Source organism: Vigna umbellata, chromosome 5 (genome assembly GCF_029865625.1).
Source record: "Vigna umbellata cultivar VRB3 chromosome 5, Vumbellata_1.0, whole genome shotgun sequence".
NCBI classification, from domain to species: domain Eukaryota; kingdom Viridiplantae; phylum Streptophyta; class Magnoliopsida; order Fabales; family Fabaceae; genus Vigna; species Vigna umbellata.
This window is the reverse complement of record NC_142169.1, coordinates 19,379,073-19,388,948: the sequence shown is the minus strand read 5'-3', so window position 1 is coordinate 19,388,948 and position 9,876 is coordinate 19,379,073. Positions and strand designations below refer to the sequence as shown.

At 32.9% G+C, this 9,876-nt stretch overlaps 1 protein-coding gene across 1 annotated transcript; it reads left to right on the top strand.

Annotated features, from left to right (window-relative positions):
* The first annotated feature begins 6,128 nt into the window (after positions 1 to 6,128).
* LOC124825827 (uncharacterized) lies at positions 6,129 to 8,837 on the top strand. Its single transcript, XM_047298541.2, has 3 exons — positions 6,129 to 7,039; positions 7,184 to 7,600; positions 8,387 to 8,837. The coding sequence occupies exons 1-3, from the start codon at positions 6,622 to 6,624 to the stop codon at positions 8,626 to 8,628; spliced, it is 1,077 nt and encodes a 358-aa protein (XP_047154497.1). The 5' UTR covers positions 6,129 to 6,621; the 3' UTR covers positions 8,629 to 8,837.
* Positions 8,838 to 9,876: the final 1,039 nt, after the last annotated feature.

Genomic DNA, 9,876 nt, shown 5'->3' with positions numbered 1-9,876 from the left:
CTATATTTACTTAAACAAATTTACATACAATTAATAAAATCATGCATTCATATGTTCATTAAACATAGTTCATTCATTCATACATTCATATATCATATCTTCATATATTAAATAAATATTATACATCAATACATTAAATAAATATTATACATTAAATAAACATAATACATTAATACATTAAATAAATATAATACATTATTATATTCACATAATCAGAAAAAACAAATAAAATAACACGCATTCATATATTCATTATAAATAATTAGTTAAAATATAGATTAAAAAATACCTCTTGAAGACTTATCAAAATTTAATGAAGATTGAGCAAACACAATTTCAGTGATCCTTCAATGCAATGTCACTGAAAATTTGTCCATAAGATTGACCCCTTGAAATGTTAAACTTGAAAGTGTCACCCTAATAAACCAAACATGGCAACATAATTAAGAATATATCAATATATTATACAATACTACAATAAAAATTTTGTTAACCAAGATATACCTTCAATGAAATTCAACCGAATCAAGAACCACAAAAAACTTGGCTGCCTTTGAGTGATAAAAACCAAAACAACCACCAAAAATTCCAATGCAAAGAAATAAATTTTTCCTTAATACACTTTCACAACCTTCACTACCCACCACCCACCGTGCTCTTTGCTACCACCTGCAACACAATACAAAATTGTTAACAAGCTTTTCACCACTACAAAAATCAGTTAGCTAAACACCTTCACACTTCATCAACCTTGGCTACCTTTGCAGCACAAAGGTCCACTACCCCCCTCCCACAAGGTTCACAACACTAGATCCAAATGCTTTACCAAACTCCTTCAACTGCACCTTGACCAAAGTCCACGAATTACACCAACTAGAGGAAGCTTCACCTCCACAACGTTCACAGGACCTTCATGTACCTCCACTTTCTTCACAACTCCTTCACCTGCAACACAAACAAAACAAATGGGTTAGGCTGCTGCATGGTGGTAAATCCTCAACTTCGTCACGCATACTGCATGGTTCAGTCTGCATCCCATCCAGTGTCCATCTTCCACACTCCACCATCCTCCATCTTCGTCACCTTCATGCGGGTTTGTCAACAAGAAGAAGAAGTTGCATCCCATCCACTCTGCATCGTCCACCCTCCACCATCCTCCACCTTCCTCACCTTCATGCGAGTTTGTCAAGAAGAAGAAGAAGTTGCATCTCATCCAGTCTGCATCATCCGTCTGAAGAAGAAGAAAAAGAAGAAGAAGAAGAAGGCTGGAAAAAGAAGAAGAAGAAGAAGATGGCTGAAAACGAAATCAGCTGGGAACCGAATACTCCCTGCGTAACCAAATACAACAACCTTGCTTTTCACATGCTTCACCGTAACCGGATACAGCCACCAATAACCGAATACAGCACACTCAAATTTCACTTCGTTCACCGGAATCCAATACTTCGAACCGTAACCGAATACACCCAGGTGCCTTCTTCCTCTTCAACCACATGCTTCATCTTCACCCATCCATTTGCTTCCCTTCAAAACACACCACCCTTCTTCGTCTTCAACATTGGCAGACGACCACACACATGCCTCCAACCTGCAACAACAATTCAACATTTCACAGCTGCACATTACCTGATATGAACTTCTCCTCTCAAGCCAGAAAAGTTCAGCTCAACCTCATACACCACACTCCCAACTTAATACAGTCACTTATTTCCCACACCAAACAAATGTGCCTACCCATTTAATGGGTCTTCGTCAACTTCAAAATTCAAAAGCTCATCAGCTCACCATCACTGTTTGATAGGAATCTTTGCAGCACTCCAGTGTAAGGTTGTGTCAACCACAAAATCTTATCTCTGCATAACCCAACCATGGCTGCCAAAGTAAATATAGTGAACTCGTGATGCATGGGCTTTGACCAACAGTAAAAGTTAACTCCTCATGTGCATATCGTTGTACTATACATTTGTTTAAGTTAATGGGTATTTTAGCTATATTATTTTATGTTATTATGTACAAGGTATTTTAAAAATGTATCAGGACAAATATGTAATTGTGATTTGAATCAGCACAAATCATCTCACTTCAGCGAAGAAGTCCAAATCGAGCAATCCCGCAAATCTATCGCTTTCCGTCGTCTACAATCCACGCAAATGAACGCGTATAAAACCTTCATTCCTCGCTAGCAAATCTCTATAAAAAGTAAATTCGCTTGAAATGAACACAGCCTAAAGGATATTTGTGAGTATATGAATAAAAAATGAGAATTAAATTAGTGTATTTTCTACATTATCATGTATTTATAGGTTTTCATGAACATGATAGTATACTAATAACAACAAATAAGATATAAAATATGCATCAAGATATAACAATAAATTAATAGATATAATATTATATTCAATTTATTATATAGTGAATTCTATTCATATTATCATAAATATTAATTTTTTCTTAATTTTAGCTATGCTAAAATATCATAAAGAACTCTAAGGGTAGAATAGAGTTTTTAAAACATTTTACGTAGAATACGGTTTAATAATATTTTACCCAATAATATTTTAAGATATCTTTTAATTAATAATATCTCAAAATATTTAACAATATTTAATAATGATTTTCTTTAATAATAAATCTCTTTTAATCTTTAAACCCACCAAGATTATATCTTATATTTTCATTTAATTAATTTTTAAAATAACAACAACTAAACCTTCTAAAAAAATACATAATATGTTTTTATTAAATTTTCATATTATTTAATTTACATGTTTTTCATTTCTACACCCACTATTTTAATTTATGCACCCAATTAATAAAATATTGAAGACCCTTTTGTCCCTAGACCAAAATATAAATATAATAAAAGAAAATAACATAATAATTATGTCTTAACAAATATGTACACTCAATCACACAATTTGTCAACCAAAACATAAAAGTCTCTAGACTACCTTATTTTTAAGACTCCTATTTTCACTGGGTCTCATGTTTAGTGGTGCTTAGCTCCAACTTTGGCACTCAACTACTAAGGTTTCCTTTTGTACAATGTTTTTTTAACCACCTTTTGAGTGCTTAGCATAGTTTTTGGGGCTTCAGCTGCACATCCTTAAATTCTTGAAATATTTGCAGCAAATCATCAAAAGATCATTAGTTTCAAGTTTTTCTAAATTTCAGTATTTTATTCTTTGATTCTAAGCTAAAAAGATTTAATTCACCTAATATTTATATTAAATTCATGCAAGATAAGTGTCAAAAAGATATGAAAAGATACATAAATTAGACACTTATTAGTTAGTGAGTCAGGATGTCGTTGAGAGCTACTCCTTAGGGCCAACTTGCTGGGCAAGGGAATGAAGACATTAAGCGAAGTTATTCATTTTAATATATGAACATTTAACTTTTGATAATTGTTTTTGAATGTAGATTTAATCAATTGTTTGAGATGAGATATGTATTAATGTATGATTGTGTGGATGTTAAAGGTGTAGTGATTTCCAAAGAGGAAATACTATAATGAGTGAGTTTAGATTGTATTGAATAATGATTTGATGATATTATCTTGATTATGCTAGTATCTAACTCACATAAAGGAAGATATCTAGTTGTGAGAGCCAATTGATGTTTCCACATTCTGATGCTTCAATATGAAACAAGACCGAACCATGTGGGTAGAAGAAATTTACCTTGACATACTTAAGGAGGATATTAGTTTTGATTCATTTATTGCTATGTGGGAGTGAGAAATAGTATGACAAGCAAAATTTCTAAGTCTACTTAATATACATGTCTTTGAAAGTATAGTCAAATATTTAAGTTATTAGAATCTTATATACTAAACCAATTGAATTGTGGTTATAACCAGTTGGATTCTGGTTATGGTGCTAGCGAGAACATATGTTATATTAAATTCTTGTTATATGTAATTGAATGATTATGATGATGATAATTACATTTGTTATAAAATTATTTATATTTTGTATGTTCTGTTATAGTACACTAACTTACTTTATTATTTTTTAAGTAGTAATTGATTCATATGTTATACGTGAACATATAACGATATAAACGAAAATAATAAGTAGTAATAAAGTTATTTATGAAATATATAAAGGAGGAAGTTAAATATGTATATATTTTTTTGAATTTAACATATTTTCTCCTTTGACATAGCTTTATATTTTTTTGAAAAATTGTAATCTTATATAAGACGCTAATGCATATTAAAATTTTCAATCATCTATAAGCTATAATTAATAATATGTAGATTCACAAAAATTGTATAACTATATGATGTGATATGATGAGAGGACTAAGGGGGGTGGCACCAAATTTCCGTATGTTGTCAATAAAGGCTGCGTTTTGTGCTTCTTTTTCTTAATATTGGAGAACAGACTTTAACTAATCTAAAAAAGGTATCACAAACATCTATAAAGACCAGTGTCTAGTGAGTTGTGACCAACGAAGACCCTCCACTTCTTTTTATCAAAGGAGCCTTGTGTTTATTTTTGTTTCATAAGTGTATTCGATTTGACAAGAAAAGCCAGGTAGGTGTTTGACAACATCATAAAACCATTCACGGTTTTCCAAAACTCATTCATCAAATTCCAAACAATTAGATATATATTAGGAGAAACTATGAGATCATAAGATTCTACATGAAATTTTAGGCTTCTTACCTACTACACTACCTTGTGTTAGTTGAAAAGTAACCGAGACAGTGGTAAATAAAAAGGAATTAAAAAGTTTCAATTTCAAATGTGAGTGTTTTTCTTTATAACTAATTATCATATTAAAGAGAGAAATTTCAGTTTTACTTGCATCGTATACTTATTGCTTGACATGTGAGTGTTTGATAGACAAATATTATTGCCTGGCCTTCTCAGTGAAAAGTTTCCAACCCTACCAAAACTTTACACACGTATTAAATATAAATCACATCTTGGCATCTAATCTTTACTTTGGGTCATTCTAAGGCACCAAAATAGGGATTGACACCATATATTAATTATTATACTATTGAAACGCCATTCACAAACTAATGTAATGATCACTTTCTATTAAGTGCCGTAGATGGTGACCCTTTTATAGTTTCTAGCATTACATTTTGAAGGTTATTGAATCTAACTATTTCCATACTGACCCTATTTCTTGTGGTGAGAATAAATAATAAGCTTCACTACTTCTGTGATTCATGCATGGTTGCTCCCAGCATACTAGTTCGAATGTAGTTAGCATTCACTGTTAAATTAATAATGCATGCTCATGTAATATATAGTAGGAATAAATCATAGGTTTAAAATGGAACAGTGGCTGCAAGTTTTGTAAGGTATATATACTGATACATCATACATGCAACTGGGGAAGCGTTGATAAAGGAGTTTCAAAAGATGAAAAACAAAGTAAAAGGATACATGATTCATGAATGTGGCAATATATTAAGTTTTGAAAATCGTATTCTTTTGAATAAATTAAGCTTGGTTTGTACTATAACTGAGAAAAAAACACATAACAGAGGAAGAAGTAGTGAAAACCCTATTCATTTTAATAAACCAAGCCCTGTTTTGTATGACCGACAAAAACCTTGGTTTGAAGTTTGAACCCACAATTCATATTGGTTTCACGGGCTCCACTATAGCGATTAAATTATTATGATTTCAACCGGATGTGTTGAGAAAAAAAACTGCAATAACGTAATCATCGAATGAATCAGATTTTGCCATAATCAAAATCTTAAATACAGATAAGAGGTAACTACCATGATAACGATTGTAATTTGCAGTGAGCTAGCAACCTAGGCAATTAATTAGTAGAAAAATACGGAAACAACTAATTGGGGGAGATGGATGATTTTAATATGGTTGCTGTCTGAAATTTCTGTTCTTTTGAAAAAAAAAAAGAAACAAAGAAAAGCAAAAGGTATCAGAAAGAGACAAAAGAGAGTGTGGGGTTTATCTTTTTAGCCCAAAGTCCAAGAGTGTGTGCAGAGAGTGCAGAGGAAGGAAACAACATCACCCAAAACAAAACATTAAACATTGCGTTTTCCTTAGTTTATTGACAAGCCACACGAGCGGTTCTCGAACTGCATGCACTGCACACATCATGGACTTTTCTAGAGAGAGAAATTGAAAACCCCCACACACTAACTCGCTCACTCACCACACTATTTAGTTGTTGCTTTCTCACTGTGAGATCAGTCTCAAAATAAGAACCCTGATCTCATTTCACTTCCTCTCTTTCTTCACACAATGTAGAGAGAGAAACGTCAAAATATATTCACCAGAATCGCGTGGGCTCACACATTCTCAACCTTTTCTTATTTCTTCCTTCTCTCTCATGTTTCAAAAATTCTCTTCTTTAAAAACGATGTTGTTTTAGCTCTTTCTTCTCATTCTTGTAACCCAACCCCACTCTGTCTTCTCTCTCCATGTCCCTCTCTTTTTGTGGGACTTAGTCTCACCTCAGTCATGGATTTGGAACGATATTGTGTTAGTAACGGTTTTCCTTCCATATATTCTCGATGATTCTGGCATTGCGATAGTTCATAGGGGAGAGAGAAACCCGTTTTTGTGAACCCTTTTGCTTGTCTTTTGCTTTTGTTTTCTTTTTTCGGTTTTTGTCTCCATGGATTCTTCTTCATGGTACTTCAATAATGTTGCTGGTGAAGGTTTCAATGGAGTCATGAGTTTCATCCCTTCTTTTCACGTGCGTTCTCAAGCTCCGCCCTTGGGTCACGGCAAGGGGGTTTTGGGTCCAAACCTTGAGATGGGTCTTCAGATGTTGAGCCCTTCCATGGTTCAGCAGCAGGAGAGTAGGGGGAAAAAGAGAACCAGTGGTGAAGGGGTTACGAACAAGAACCTGTCTTTGAAACGTGAGGAAGAAGAAGAAGCTAACGGCTCCATTTCAGGGAAAAACGGGTTCACCAAGCTTTGTGCCAGAGGTCACTGGAGGCCAGCAGAAGATGACAAACTGAAGGAGCTGGTGGCCCAATATGGTCCCCAAAACTGGAACCTGATCGCTGAACATTTAGAAGGAAGATCAGGTGATATTATTAGCTAAAATCTACTCCTGATTCGTTTCAAAGTTTGTGTTTTTAGTCATGTTTCTGAGGTATGTGTCTTTGTATGGATTATGGAAGGAGTGTGATGAAACTTGCATGGATTTTCTTTTATCTTTGGGATTGCAGGAAAAAGTTGTAGATTGAGATGGTTTAACCAGTTGGATCCTAAGATCAACAAAAAGTGTTTCTGTGAGGAGGAAGAAGAAAGGCTTTTGACTGCTCATAAAATGTATGGCAGCAAATGGGCCATGATTGCAAGACTATTTCCTGGAAGAACAGATAATGCAGTGAAGAACCATTGGCATGTGATGATGTCTAGGAGGCAGAGGGAGAGGGAGCAGTCTAGTGGCGTGTATAGAAGGAGAAAACCTCTTATCAATGAACCTCTTCCAAAGGGTTTGAATCTGACACTGTCTAACAATGCAACCAGTGATGAGTCAACCATCTCAAACACCATTGATGAATCTGCCTCAACTTGCACCAACCTCTCCCTAACTCCCTCTTCAGCCAAGTTCACTCCTTTTGGTCTCTTACACCAACCAGGTACACCATAAAATAGTTTAAATATTTTATTTGTTAGAAAAAAAGAAATTTAACACTGACCTTTTTTACAACATTTCTAACATACAGCATATAACATATGTGTCCTTTTCTATTTAGTTCTTTGTTTCACTTGTTCATTATGCTGTGAAAAATTTTAAAAAAAATAACAAGGATGTTTGGAAAAAATCTTATAAAAAAAAATAATCTGTTCCCTTTATTGTATGGAAAATTTCCTTCCAGATAAACTATATTTCCACGTATTTATTGAGTTTTTTTGTGATTTCAAGACCATTAAGAAAGATGATCTTAGGTTAAATATCATTGTTTATTTTAAGAAACTCCTTGTACAATAGACACGTGATACAATCACATGTAAACGGAAAGATTATGAGAAACAAGGATAATAAAACAATTAAAAAGATTATTTGAAAAAAACAATATCGCCATCCCGTACACGACTTCCATCATAAATTATTTTGAATTTTTATTTATAAGTAAGCTGTGTATGTATGCAATAAGGAGTTTTACATTTTGTATTGAAATCATCCATGAAATCCTGAAATTGAATGGTGATTAGAGATATAATTTTCATGAAAACACGTGGTTCGAAACGCGCTTTATATATTTGATTATTTAATGAAAAGTGATCTATTTTGGAGAAAGAAGAGGAAAATAGAGAACAAACGTAAAGAGCCCTTTTTGGTGTAATGCATTTATGAATAGTTTTGTATGATGGGTGGTACAAGTTCCCTATTTACCTTATCTTTTATTACTATGTGATTTCAGGAGAATCAAGAGAGGATGTGTGGTTGAAGAAGTATTTTGGTGGTTGGAAAGGGTCAGAAGGTATGGTGGGAAAAAGGGTAATGGGAGTGGAGCAGTGTAGTTTTTCAGATGCAAACTCAGAAGTATCAGCATCTGAGTCAGGTGTCACCAATAGGTCTAATCTCTCAATTTCTCAAGAGAAAGAGAGTGATAAGATTAACAACATCTCATTCATTGATTTTCTTGGAGTAGGAGCTACTTAGCTAAATTGCTGATGAAATCTCCACTAGTGAGGAGTGTTGTATAACATTCGCTTTTGTACAGTTGCTTCCATAAAAGGCAAAAAGGTAAATGGTAGAATAAATAGATGGAAAAAAAGATGATGAAATGAGAGATACAACTTAAGTAGAGAGGTTTTGACTGGGTCTTGTTATCAACTTATGTGATTCGAAATAGTATAATTATATTTAAAGTTTTGGTTTTGGATTGTTCCTGTCACGGCAGAAGCAGAGACTTGTAATCCTGTGACACTTTTGTCACTTTGTTAATCAGAACCCAAATTTTCATCACTGCTATGTCATGTCTCTGGTTTTTGTGCATTATTGTCTGACATTGTGTTTGCTGGCACTTCCACCATATTCAACATGCACTCATAATCACTCTTCCCGAATTTACACTAACAAATGTTTTCTTTGAGCTAAATAACTGGTTTAGCCAATGATGGGAAATTGTGTCATGACAATGATAATATAAAACTGAAGAAACTGTTGTTACAGAAAATGTAAAGAAAGAGAAAGTAAGGGGGTTAGGCAAAACAGGTAAATGTGGAACCCACGTGTGTGCTTGAATGATAATGTAGAAAAAGGATAAATATAGTTTAGTTCGTATAAAGTAAAATCGATTTTGACTTTGATTCGTGTAATTTTCTTTTATCCTTTTAAAATTAAAATGTATACTTTTTTTTATTTGTGGAATTATATGCTATAGTCATTAACTGGTCGTGAACCAAAGCTTAGGAATTAAGTTTCAAGTAGCGTTGGTTTAGTTTATGTGATATATTGTTAACATTTAACACATTATAAAAAAAAATGAGATCTATAACATTAATTTATTTTTTTTAATTTTAAAATAAATATTGGAGACTGAGAATATTTATTTAAAATTTTAGAAGAAAAAAAATCAAAGAAAAATATTTTCATACACTGAGATTAGATTTATCCTACTTTAGAGGATCTAAAACAATGCAAAGTTTATGAACGGAAAATAAGGAAATTTTTAATATAGACTAAGATCGAAATAGATTATTTAAATGGACTAAATACTATAAAACATATCAATACATGAAATTGTAGAAGAAATATTTATCTTCCTTATTTCATAATGATAAATTCTTTAGTATTTTTTTTTTTGAAAGAGTATTTTTCTTAATTTCTAAAGTTTTTCCGTACTCTTAGATATAATTAAGACTGGCTATAGAAAACCACTTCCATAAACGGATACACGAAAGTAAT